This window comes from Taudactylus pleione, unplaced genomic scaffold (assembly GCF_031769625.1).
Source record: "Taudactylus pleione unplaced genomic scaffold, aTauple2 ptg000116l, whole genome shotgun sequence".
NCBI lineage: Eukaryota > Metazoa > Chordata > Amphibia > Anura > Myobatrachidae > Taudactylus > Taudactylus pleione.
In genome coordinates, this window is record NW_028284518.1 from 5,712,132 (window position 1) to 5,725,893 (window position 13,762).

At 43.5% G+C, this 13,762-nt stretch overlaps 1 protein-coding gene across 4 annotated transcripts in view; it reads right to left on the reverse strand.

Moving 5' to 3' along the window:
• Positions 1 to 1,515: 1,515 nt before the first annotated feature.
• Positions 1,516 to 13,762, reverse strand: part of SYCP2L (synaptonemal complex protein 2 like) — a 314,762-nt gene continuing 302,515 nt past the window's right edge. For 3 of the 4 annotated variants that reach the window (XM_088471653.1, XM_088471652.1, XM_088471655.1), the window contains exons 33-36: positions 12,680 to 12,779; positions 6,629 to 6,687; positions 4,679 to 4,730; positions 1,516 to 1,735 (exon numbers count right to left, since the gene is read on the reverse strand). In XM_088471653.1, coding sequence (XP_088327779.1) covers positions 1,709 to 1,735; positions 4,679 to 4,730; positions 6,629 to 6,687; positions 12,680 to 12,779 — 238 coding nt within the window. In that variant the 3' untranslated portion in view covers positions 1,516 to 1,708. The remainder of the gene's footprint in view (positions 1,736 to 4,678; positions 4,731 to 6,628; positions 6,688 to 12,679; positions 12,780 to 13,762) is intronic. The other variant, XM_088471654.1, reaches the window with a different exon arrangement.

Below are 13,762 nucleotides of genomic sequence, written 5' to 3' on the forward strand. Positions count from 1 at the left end.
CTGGTGCAGAGATTCTTACAGGTAGTAATACATGTGCAGCTCCCAAAACATTCACCCCAAAACCTTGCTGCACCCTCCTTTCAAACCAATGGATACAATGCAGTTGAAAGTTCTTTACAGCTAAGTTTGGGAGCTCTCTTTGTAGGTTCCACAACTCATATTTCATGAAAACAGGACAAATCTTAGCCACAAGCCTTCTTTTCAGCCCAAGGTGTTCTCCAGGTTCTATCTTAATCTGGACACTGTGATCCTGGCCTTAGACCTGGCTAAGTCAGTAGAGCAAGGAGGCTTTTTTCACACTCCAGGTGTGGTCAGAGCATCTAGGACCTATGCTCATAGGACCAGGGAGTAGCACAATATGGATGAGCTGTTGATCCTGTCCATAAAAGAGATGGGCCTGCATATTGCTAGGTGGTGGATCTTGATCAGTCAAGTCACTGAAAACTTGAGGGCGTAGTACCTCAAATTTTGAGGGACTGTAGATGCTTAAGTGGTTCGGCTCAAGCCTTTGCTGAGCAGTTGTGTCATCGGTGCACACCTTCACCAAATTTTACAGGTTCAAAACTTTTGCATCCAAAGATTCCAGTTTCAGACATAAGGTGGTTTGCACTGCAACTACTGGCTTACCCTTCTTGAGTTTTGGAACATTCTCAGTGTAACCAGTGTCGCCCATTATTGAGGATTTGTTAGTAAAATACTAAAGGTCCCAGCAACCAATAGGGTATCCAGTGGGAGGAGCTTGAGAATCTGACAGTACATTTAAAGTACCCAAGCTCCTGCCACTACACTCTAATGATTCAGAGGTGGACACAGTATCGATTTTCGGTATCAAGTGACCAATGTTGTCAGCCTACGCATGCAGTTGCACTGTGCATGTGCTGCGATGGTTTAGCCGTAGTTAGGACACAGAGTGATTGACAGACAGCGAGCATTTGGCAGAGGTAACAGGCGAGTGGCGACTAAAATGCAGACACAAGTCGTGAACTCTCAATACAAATTGCGGGGTCTGCAACTTTTGCATATTTTCTCACCACCGTTGTGTACATGACTGCAGCAGCGATGGGCATTGCATATACCTCTGAATCAGGCCCTAAATTCTTATGTATCCAATGTCCCACATTGGACTCAGAGCAGAGGTTTTAATGGAAGTACAAAAAACCCCCCATTATTTCCATGAACTAAGTAAAAGGGACAAATGTGTCACACAATATAGTAATTAGCTGATGTCATACAGGAAGATGTGTTTCTTTAAAAACTTTACAAAATTTGTCTAATAAAAGATTTAAGTCAGAAAGCCTTAGAAAATCACAACAACTGCAAAGCTAGGATCGGACAAGCCATCTAAAACCTCAGTTATGTCTGCAATTTACTTACTGTACAACAGACTAATGACAACCAAAACTGCAAATTAAAAACGAAAAATTCAAAGTGACAATAATGTGTTGGGTTATCACCTTTACAGTAAATACAGTAACTTAAATATAAAAACATGATATGAGAAATCATGATGGGTTGCTTTAGTTGTTTTAATGCACAAAATACATAACTTTGCCATAATATAAGTAATCAAGACTAACATTGTCAAAATCAATAGATTAACCACAACATTCAAAATACACACTATATAACACAAAACTGTCAGGTTGGGACAAAAAAAACTTGTAGTATTTCTCTTTGTGGAGATTTTGTTTGACATCCGTTATTTGCTTTAGACATCAGTTATTTGGTCTTCATTCTTAATAGTGAAATAATTAAAGATTAGTTATGAGGAAATACTCTTAAAAACGTTCCTATTTTATGTATTTTGTATGGAGTAACAAGAACGTCCATTTATTTCAGGCATTCTGAGAATGTGAGTACATTCATGAAAGTGGTGATGGCCAAGACAATGCAATTACTACCTGTGGTAAACCCGCAACTAGCCCGGAGCGTGCACTTAACACGCATTTCTGCTTGCATTCTCCTGAGGTAGTGTTTCCGGGGCCACTCGTAGATGTATTGCAGGCAGCAGTTGCATAGCTCTGTGCACTTAAACCAGCAGCTTTGGTTTACCGTGCGTTAGCTGTGGGCTTACCGCAGGAAATAATTTAGTCCTACTGTTAACTGAATCTGCCCCATGGAATATTATAGATTAGTGGACTACTGAATTACTGTTTTTTTTCTCTTTTATTATATCCCACTGGACCAACTGAGTAGTAAAAACAATGTAAATTGTATTTGCATTCAAAGTTAACTTATTAAAACACAAGTCCTAATTTTGTATGCTTCAGCAATGCCATCCCAAACTCTAACATACCAAAAAATAAATTCTCTAACAGAAGTTCCTGACCGATTAGGTTGAAAAATTTGCTCCAAGGGGGAATAAAACTTCTGCAAATGTTTTAATGAACAGCTCTTGTGAAGCTTTAGTGGGAAATGCCTGTGGAACTGGTAGCCATGTTGCAAAAAAGCTTTAGTAACATCCCAAAGGTCGATTATTTTTGTATGATAACCAGTGCAAGAGCAGCAAATAATTGGACCTCTCAAAGGCGAGAGTTGAAATTTCTCACTACTAACATGCTTTTCTTTTTAATATGGTCGAAATGCATGAATCGCATAATGTGTTGAAGCAGCTGAACAGAAGCTGGCTTATACCCGAGACTTATAAGCACGGTGCATCAGGAGATCAAAATCTATGGTCTCAGGGAATATGGTTTTAAAGAGGCCTTTAAGGAAACCAGGGAAGGCTTGAGAATCAATTGTATCAGGGACAATCTTACAGCATATATTAAACTGTCTAGCTCTGTTTTCGATGTCCTCACATTTTTTTTTTAATGACGACACATCCTCGGGGAGAGAAGTGATGGTCTTTTTAGCATTGGTAAAGGACCAAAAGATTTAATCAGTCTTGGATTCTAGAGCATCAGTGCAGTCTCCAACCTCCACAATTTCTTTCCAGAATTGAAAGATTGCTTGTTGAAGATGGGAATGGAATGATTTAATATCTTGAACGAAACTGGCCATGAGGAAGAACTTCATCTTCAGCAGGGGCCACAGAACTAGGACAGCGGCTGACACTTGGTTGAGATGCTGAGGCTAACAAAGATTTATATTAGTCTCATCTCAACCACACTAGGAGAGAGGCTAACAAGAAGCCTGATTCAGAGTTGTAGGCTAATAGTATCGCTGCTGACAATATCAGCATCGCAGATCCGAGTGCTGTGTCCGAAAACACAGCATCAGATCACCAGTCAACGCTCATTTAAGTCTAAGCTTAAACTATGTTGGAAGGCGCAGAACTGGCCTCAGCCCTCCCACAAAATTGAGGCGACGCGCCACCATTTTGGGGACTGGTACCCATCGCCCCCTTTCCCCTCCCTCAAAAGGCCGCAGCCTGTTAATCAGGCTGCGGAGTCCAGGGCACTGCATCGTAGCACATGCGAAACTGTGGCCCTGGCACGTGCAGTCCACTCACCTTCGGACTTGTACACAAACCATCAAATGTTGGCATACAAATCTGAATCAGGACCATTGATCGGTTATCTTTTCTCTCAAAGATGCTGATGACCATGGAAGACTTTCCCATGGAAGCCATCTTGAAAGTATTTCCAGTGTACAGAGTGGGAGAGGTGCAAATGAAATTTGAGGTCCAGCAGAAAAGGACTACTGCATGAGCATAATGACAACAAGGGCTAGAAGCAATATAGCAAACAAGAGTAGAGGTAGTTGGAAAGGCTGAGTCCAGTAGCCAATAATAGTAATGAAAAGGGATGAACAGCTAGGTGAGAAGACAGCAAATCAGGATAAAACAGGTCTTACATGAGGAGATTCCAACTGTACACATGGTTAGTAATGGGGCAGAAGTAATAGCAGGATCTGTGGACAGGAGCCGTATACAGCAAGCAGGCCGCTACACAAAATGAGCTGCAATAGTTTATGAATTGCCAAAGGTACTAAGAAACCACAAAAGTTATAGTAGTATTCGAGTGAGCAAGAAGGTTCGATATAACGGAAACATACACAGGGGCACTGAATCAGGGGCACCAGGAGAACTGAAGAGCCTGTGAATGATGTGTGAAAGTCAGGAGTACCTTAAAAGAGCGAGCATAAACCGGGTAGTTTGAGCAGGGTAAAATGCTCTGCCACAGGTCACAGGACATTAGTGGTAACACAGGAACTGGGTGTACTAGTCTGCGCAATGCCAAGTCAATAGATTGCTGGAATGCCGATTTCAGCAGAATCATGACTGTAGAAGGTGGGTAACACCGTGCACAGCCACTGATGCCAGAGTGAGACTGGGGGAACGGGCAATGGGAAACCGATGTAGTGAAGATATCAGCCAGACGATAGATAAGTAGCTCAGGTGGATGCAGGCAGTCATTGTATGCTCAGGCTGGGGGTCACCCACACTGCTGTAGGAGAGCCCACAGACAGGAGGCTGAAGTAGGCCACACTGTTTGGGACGCCAACTACTGGTTACACTCACAGGATACTGGTCAACACTCTGGAGGTGGTACGAGTGTGGAGGCAGCCGATAAGCCAGTTAGTGGACCCCCCCCCCCCTCCCCAAAAAGGTGATATAATATAACCAGCAGTGCGCAATTGATGTGTATTACATTCTCCCTTATACTACTAATTTATTTTTTTAAAAGGTATCCCTTTATAATGTTTATTTTCCTGGAAACTTACAAATTCTTACCTCTGAATGTATGCACACCGTCTCATTAAGTGCAAGATCAATTTCTTCAATTCTAAAAAGGAAACATTAAGAAAAGGACAAAATATTAACCGTGCATTCTGATGTCATAATTTACAGTTGGTAAATGCTGGTGATTATTATTATTATCCTTTATTTATATGGCGCCACAAAGGTTCCGCAGCGCCTTACACAGTACATAAATGAGCACACAAGAAAAACAGTGAATAGTAATACAAAACAATGTAGGACAAGGACATGGTTATAAACATAGCTGCATAACACAAACAGCAGGACATGAGCAACCAGGTGTTAGGTGTCATTGTGGGGAGTTAGGAATAAATTATACTATAAGTAGGGGGAGGAGAAGCACGTGAGGGATGAGGGCCCTGCTCGTGAGAGCTTACATTCTAAAGGGGAAGGGCTGATAGACAGGGGTGACACAGATGGGGTAGATAGTGAGGAAGGAGCATGGAGCAGTGGGTTAGGATATGTGCTGCGGAATGTGTGTGTTTAAGATGATCTCATATTATGTCAAGATTAAGTCCTTCATTCATCTATCTCTATGACAGAAAATACATTTCGATTGTGTTATTTACATGAGACGTACAAAATAAAGTTGTAGCACTTTAATTATTGTGTGTTACATTTTAGCATCTATATACACCCTGATAAAAAATGGATATATTATGGTACTGTCCTGCCACCATGATACAGTAGTGACTACTTTAATCCCAGCTGCTGGGTGCTATGCCATGCTCCTGTGAGTGGGTACATCTCACATGCTAGACCCACCCACAAATGGGTGCAGCCATGCCCAACATGCTGTGGTCCCACAGGATGTTGCAGTACCCGGGCCCAGAATTTCTCTTGGCAGCCCTGGCGGTGACAGGCAGAACCAGATGGGCATAGTGGTGGGGTAGCATTTTATTAGGAAAACATATATTAAAAAGAATAAAAGCACAGTTCTATAAAGTTATCACAAACTACCAGATTTTTGTGCCTTGTATAAAAGGACAGGACATACAGAATTCTGGTATATCGTGATCACATTGCCTTCTAATATCCTTACACTTTATAGTAGTCTGTGTATCTCAGAAATATACAAAATATAAATAATAACAGTAATAACATCTATATAAATGTCCATAGCTCAACCATGGATAGCTCTAAAACTTGAACTGGGGAACCTTGAGGACCGCTTTTGGGAACCCCTGGTATACTCTAAAGCTGGCCACACACTACACCAACTTTCATCCAACCAGCCAACTTGTTGATTGGTTGGAATGAAAATCTGGTAACGAATGGGAGTAAATGATGATCAGCAATTTGCTCCTAAATGCCAGAAAACAGATGAAAATGGTCGTCAGACAAGTTTGTTAAATGTTTATCAAAACAATTTCTTCAAACAGTTTTTAGTCCATTTTCCAGTGTTTGGGAGCAAATTACTGATTGTCATTTGCTTTCATCCCTTACCAGGTTTTCATTCCAACCAATCAACTAGTTGGATGGTTGGATGCAAGTTGGTCTAGTGTGTGGCCAGCTTTAGTGCCAGTATACAACAATAGAGTTTGTTTTGTCATGCTGTTAGTAGAATTGTGGGTGTGTTCCATTTTTTCTGTTGATGGATATAGGCTGCTGGAGCTGATCACCAGGATAGTACCATTTGCTTTTATATAAGCTGTGCCACCAATTAGAAGCCCAAGAATGCATATAGGTCACATCAGACATGTTTACTGCCAATCCATGGGCAATACTACTGCTAGCTCTCACCACTGCACGCTTTTCTCCCAGTAATCAGAATCTCTATGTACAGACTACTTTACTTCCAATATACAGTGAGTGAACAGGAAAAGTAAAAACAGACTGATTGTGCTCTTTTGCAGCGGGGAATTTTACAGGAGGGCTGCATTTGTCCTGTTGGCCAAAATTTGGGCACCAGTTCTGCCGTACCTTTGTTTTTGATTAGCACAAAATGTGTTTATTTTCAGAGTCTCTGCCTCCCAGAAATCCTATTCAGAAAGAAACATAGAAAAATTGGCAAAATTACTATAGATCATAGCAGCCTATGCAGCTACTACACAAGGCTAGAGAACGAGGGTAAAACCAGTGTCACCTAGAGAACTGTAGCCAAATGGGGAACAAAACGCAAATATTTCTAGTGCCCCAAACCTCGTGGCACTGGCACAGGCTGCTTAGTGGTATACTGTGGCTCTCCCAAATCAGAGCATACAATCTACCACATTCAGTTTGCTGTACATCACAGTCTGATCCCTGCACACTCATACCATATTTTCCAGTTCCTGTATTAATCTCAAATACAGAAACCAAGCCAGGTTTTCTAAGATCACAATACACTGAAGGGGAATTTGGGAGTCAGCGCTATGTTACTGGTTGGAGGAGTGATCCCCTGGTGATTTAATAAGCTGAGAGTTTTTGGGCAGAGCCATAATAAGGTTATTGCGACCAACACTTCCACCCAGGGAGCAAGTACAATAAACTTGTGGTTACAAATGCAGAGGACCACTTTATTAAACTGTATCAATAGGTTTAGCTGACCACTAAAGTCCAATGGGGGAGAGGGATAAAGCCTTGGAGACAGAAAAAGTAGAAAAGGTGGCCAATCAGCTTTTAACTGTCATTTGTCTAGCACAGTCTATGAAATGTCAGAAGGTGACCAGTTTATTTGGATGACTACTCCACTTTCTCTCTCTCTAAGGGGTATATTTACTAAAGTGAGAGTTTTTAGAAGTGGAGATGTTGTCTATAGCAACCAATCAGATTCTACTTAACATTTAACTAGCACCTTCTAGAAGATAATAAGCTAGAATCTGATTGGTTGCTATGGACAACATCTAGAATTCTAAAACCTCTCACTTTAGTAAATATACCCCTAAAGGATTGAAACATCTACCCAATAGGGTGTGAGCCGACCTACATCACAAATCTGTGTATCTGAAAGTGTAAGCTTTTTATGCCCACTGTTCTAGCATCTGCAAACACAACCACTAGTATTGGCACTTGCACCAGCCCTATGTTAGGTGTAAGAGATCCATATACACCCAAGACATGCCCATTAGAAATACTCGCTGGCAAGAACGCCTACATCATGCTGGTCTCTGTGCATACAAGATTTGTGATTTAGGTGCATGCAGAGTTGGCATGAAAATGGGAGATACATCTGTCTCAGACTCTAAGTGGTTGTATCACATTTTCATCATACGTATAATATGAGCATTGGTCAAAACATTACTGTATGGAAATTTTAGTTTCCCTTCAAAAGATTCTAGATTAATGTCAATTGATTTATTTTTTTTTAAAACTGTTTTTTTTCTATTGAAATTTTCACATACAAGATGTAAGAGCGGTACAGAAAAAAGGATACGGATGGGAAAATTACATAACACAGGCTGGGCCCAAGCCCAGATGCACGTATTCTATTAAAGCGGGCAAAATTTTATAACTTTTGAAATAATGAGAGATATGATAAAAACTTACCCTTGCTATCTCTCTTTCTTCGAAGTCCATAGGGTTTCACAGGGTTGACCTTGGGGTTATAGGTTGGGAACCAAATCCAGGCACCACGCAGTTAAAGCTTTTAGCTCCCAGGATGCACCGGGTCCACTCCCCCTATAATCCCGCCCCCAAGCCAGAGGCACCACAGTTTGTAAGTAGCCAAAGGCCGGAGGAGGAAAGAGAAAGAGAGAAGACTGGAACACTCAAGAACAATACTCACAGAGAAGGAGACGGGAAACCGGTGACCAGTAACACAGCCCATATGAAGCCAGGTGCGTCAGGGCGGGTCCACAGGGTTGACTTTGGGGATGTCCCAAAGCAGTCCTTATAAGGGTGGGGACGCTCCTGTGATGAGAGGAGAATCTGTTGCCTAAAGAGGGAATCCTGAGAGGCAAAGGAATCTAATGCATAGAACCTTAGAAAGGTGTGGACAGAAGATCACGTGGCCACCTTGCAAGGCAGAACAGCCGATGCGCCACAGCGAACCGCCCACAGCCCGAGTAGAAGAAGCATCAACAGAAACAGAAAGGCCTTTCTATGTGTAGGCCCCTGAGATAGACATACGAAGCCATCTAGCCAATGTTTGTTTATCGGCCGCCCCTTCTTTCCTGTGAAATTCATAGACTACAAATTAGGAGCCTGGCTTCCTGAAGAAACTTGAACAGACCAGGAAAATTCAGAGAGGCCGGACCATAGTCAATGAGCCCACCCCCGCCGAGTGGACTGGAGACTAAAATGTAGGTACAATAAGTTCCTGAATAATATGGAACTTAAAAAATACTTTAGGAAGAAACACAGGGCCAAGTGCGACCCACAACCTTGTCTTGATGAAATATCCAGAAGAGGGAGCCAGATGAGAACTCTCCCAATTCCGCCACTCTCCTGGCAGATGTGAACACCATAAGACACAGTCTAAACCACATAAGGGCTAATAAAACTAGTGGTTAAAATGGAAGCCACAGGACGACACGAAAAACCACTGCCAAATCCCAAGGAGCCCCTAGGGGGGATAAAGGGAGGCATAATTCAGAAAACACCTGGAAGGAGGGTATGGATACCCGAGAGTGGAGCAATTCCACATCCGAACCAGACTGACAGTGCAGAGACCCACACTGACAGGAAGTCCAGGGGAAGGGGGAGACTCGAGAAAGAAGGGAGACTGGAGGAAACAGGTACCTGAAGTGGAAAGTCCCCTTTACGGACAACGCGTCACTGAAGGTTGCTTCAGTACCTCTAGTTCTGTACCCTAACACCGGCAGTGTGCGATAAAGTCAGAAGGCCATGAGGACCACCACTGGGAGGCCCCCGTCTGGTCACTAGGAGTTGAAACCTCTCTTGGAGATTAGACCAGTCCGCCGGAATGCACGTCATGACGGTTGAGGAAGTCCTCTTACCAATGAGAACTGCCGGAATGAACACTGCAGAGAAGGCCGAGAGGAGACCCTTGGACTATGTCACAATGTGTGGCATTCCTATCATTGCTGCCCAACTACGAGTGTCTAATAGATGTAACCCGTTATCGGACTTGACCTTCACTGGTTTACCGTGAAGTATGTGTTAGGCCAGAACAAGGGCCCAAGACTCATTGGCAGGGTGAAATCGCCAGACGTCCAACTGCCCCGAAAGATGTGCAGACCGTTCACTGCACCCCAGAGACTGGCATCCGTTGTAAGGATTACCCTAGTTGAGATGGCCATAGCCACTCAGAGACAGACACACCTCCGGAGAGAGCATTATCGTCTGAACTGTGATCCGATGGAGAAACTCGTTCCATCTGGAGAGGATTAGTTTGTGCAAAGGCCTGGAATGGAAATGAGCATATTCCCCTGAGGACAAAAATACTAAAATATATTTAGTCCGAGACCTGAATTTCCGCCTTCGTATAACTGAAGGCGGAAATTTTGCAGTTAGTGATACTGCCAATGTTGCTACAATCTTGTCAAGCTCAGGACCGAACAAAATATTCCCAATATATGGTATCTACAGCTCTGCTTTCCAAAAGCGCAGCCATACGGTATGGCGGCGAATGTAGTTGCAGCCGAAAGGTTAGGAGACTGGCATCCAACGTAGTTACTCCCACATATGAAAACTGCATATCTTATGTGAGCGACAAAAGACATTTCATCACTAGAAGTGTTGGATGGAAAAAGCTTCACAAACGCATCAGCCCAGTATGTAATAGCATTAGCCAAACAGGCTATAGCCATGGTAGGACGGGCAACAGCTCCTGAAAGCGAGTATACTGATTTCAGGCAAAGGTACTATCTACGGATCCGTAGAATCCGTCCGGCCAGGAAAGGGAGACGTAGTAACACTCGTAATCAAACGAGTAACATGAAAATCCACCCCAGGAGGTGATTTCCATGACTTGTGATGACCCTCAGGAAATGGGAAACATGAGGCCAAACGCTTTTGCGATACCCCTTATCTGGCGATAGCCAGACTCCCGCCATGAGATCCACCCGCTGGTCAGAGATGGGGAACACAGCCGACGACACGTTAATGCTTAAACTGAGGGTGTTTGATCTAGGTGCAGGTTCGACATTCTCTCTAACTAGGAAGGACCTGACAGGCAGTACCAAAGCAGGGACAACAATACATGATTTAGGCTCCCCCTCGTGTGACGGGGAAAGAGCCCGATACATCATCCAGTTCACCCTATGTTAGACGGCAGAGGAAACTGGGAAGTAACCACAGGGCGTTTCTTATGCCATTTCGTAGAAACGACATTCACCTAGGGCGGTAATCCCTGCAAGGGAAATGACAGACTGTTGTTGTACCAGAGGGAATTTCATACACTGTGAAAAGTCTGTCACAGGAGTAAACCGTAATAAACTGCGAGATAACCTGAAACGAAAAGGCAGTATGTATGAAATAACCCCAAGGGAGTTACAACAATGGGGGCCGCCTAGCGATCCGCAATGGAGGTCAGGATCCTGAGAAACAAACCGCCTAAGGGGGTCGTTTAAGGGGCCCGGCACCAGATGGTGCCGCATACATAACAGTTTGAGTCAAATCCTCCGCACTACTACCTGCAGTGCATGACTTGCAGGATAGCATAAATGGGTGCAGTATCGTGCTCTCTCTCTTGGTCTGACTAACTATCTTCATGGAAATATTAAGCAAGGCTATATCCGTGTCTTGACTGACGCTAAGATTAGCTGCAGGTACCCATTTTCAGCATATGCAACTGAAATATGGCAACGTGCAGCACGCAACAGTGTGTGACACACCACACAAATATTGAGAAGTATATATATGTGAGGTCTCAGAACCACCCTAAGTACACCTGTATTAGGGCAGATTGTGAAGAAAAGGCATAGATATACACTGACAGATGAGAGAATAAAGCACAGACAGTCAGCACTAGCATAAGTCACATGCAATGCAGAAATATATATACATAAACATTACATATAATATACTGCAAATGGAACTACATTCAAATGCCCAGATTCAGTGTCTTGGAAGGCTATAGCTCTGTGTACACTCACCCAAACGGTGCGGTACGCAGGGGGACTGGACCAGCTGCCATCCTAGGAATTCTCTGCACCATTGCATTAAAATGGCCGCCTAGAGACCTCAGAGGAAGCATGGCCCGTGGAGGAAGCAGCTCAGCGACGCCAGACAATAGTACTGAAAGGCGCGCTGAGCTGAGGGGAGGAGCTGCTACAATAGGGAAGGCTGCCTCCCCTGGCCGGCTATTAACCCCCGGAACGACGGCTCCCTGCGCCTATCTTGAAGTCCCTGGTGGTCTAGTAGACACACGGGGTATGGGGGGGCCCGCCGCCACTGCCAGCGCCTCCAGTCTGTCCCCAGAGCCCGCAGGCATCGGACTGTACGTGCTCCCCATCGATCCGGCAGCAGTCCTGGGCGCCCGCAGAGTCCGGCTAGTCCAGACTCTGGGGTTCCGCTGAGATCCCCAGATCTGTACTGGTGTCTCAGCGCCGGCGGGGTGACAGAGCGGCAGCTTGGACGTCCTATGGACAGTCTGACGCTGCCGCTCTGAAGAATCAAAAAGTAAATAAATAAACTTTGAAAACATAAAATAAAGCTTAGGGGCTGCTAATCAGCGCCCCTGCAATAACGGTGACCCGACTGTGGCCAGGCACCAACTTAAAACTGAGGTGCCTCTGGCTTGGGGTTATAGGGAGAGTGGACCCAGTTTAACTGCGTGGTGCCCGGATTTGGTTCCCAACCTATACCCCAAAGTCCACCCTGTGGACCCCCTATGGACTCTGAAGAAGAAATGCTGGTTACTGGACTTTCCTTTTGAGCCAATGCTGTAGTCACTGGATTAATACATCAGGACAGAGAAGTGCACAGAGAATATGCATTACCCTGTCCAGCTCTAGTGAGAGTTAATTGATGGCCGAATGTATCTCTGTACTGGCTAATATCCTATCCTGAATACCCAATTCATTCTGCATGATGTTGGTTTGCACATAATACTACGGTGGCCAAGTGCAACAGATTTTCCTTACTTACCAAGGTTTCCTTCTCTAAGTCTTTTAAAGCTTGAGTGTCCATTTCAAAACTGGAAATTTCTTGAGCAATAATTTTGTTTACACGATTTAGTTTCTGGAAACTGCAGAAACAAAATTGTGCAACAGTTACATATGTGCAATAATCTCCTTTACATTTAGCCCCATTTGTGTAAATATATGTACACCTACGTACTGGATAGAGCAGGCATTCCTCGCCTTTGTCATCTGCCCCAGCATTTTGTGGGATACTGTAAAAACTTTGGGAACAGGGTGAGCACTTTTCTATGACCATAGCCTTAAAAACGTGAAAGTCCTGCCCATTATCACATTAAAGGGGTCAATTCAATTAGCAGCACTGCAAAATTCATCCGGAGGTCAATTCCATATATGCAATGCATTTTACCAAATTCTATTGTTTTGTGTGCATCCCCCTGAGCAGGTGGAAAATCACTATTTTAGGGTAAAAATGTAGGGACACAATGCAGGACCTCTAGTACATCCCTCCCAAAGATAAATAATTCACTTCAATGGGTTTAAATAGTATAATTTGGCCAAAAAAAATATCCAACATATTGATTGTATGTCTATTTGAAACTTGCATTTCTTGGGTGCGCGCATTACTGCCATGAGTTGCATGCTGCCAGTTCACTTTCGCACACTCTTATCCAACTGAATTGACTCTTTAGACTATCAACTGCAATTATTTTTCTTTAAACAAATACTGCTTTATTCACTCCTTTAATGGTATAAATATAACTCAAAAGTAAAAGTACATACAGTAATCACAGCTTTATTTTATATAACCAATATACACTCAATGACCACTTTATTTGGTATGCCTTTCCAGCCTTTTTTCTCCCAGAACAGCTCAAATTCTGTGTGTCATGGATTTAACAAGGTGCTGGAAACATGATTTAGGGGCCTATTTATCAATATTATTTTTACTAAAAAAAAAATGAGGGTACTTGTGTACTTTACGGACTCATTGCAACGAGAACCCAATGAATGTTTTAAATGGTACTTGTGTACCTTACGAACACAAGTACCGAAAATTGTCCCCACCTAAAGAAGAAAGTTGTCCCCT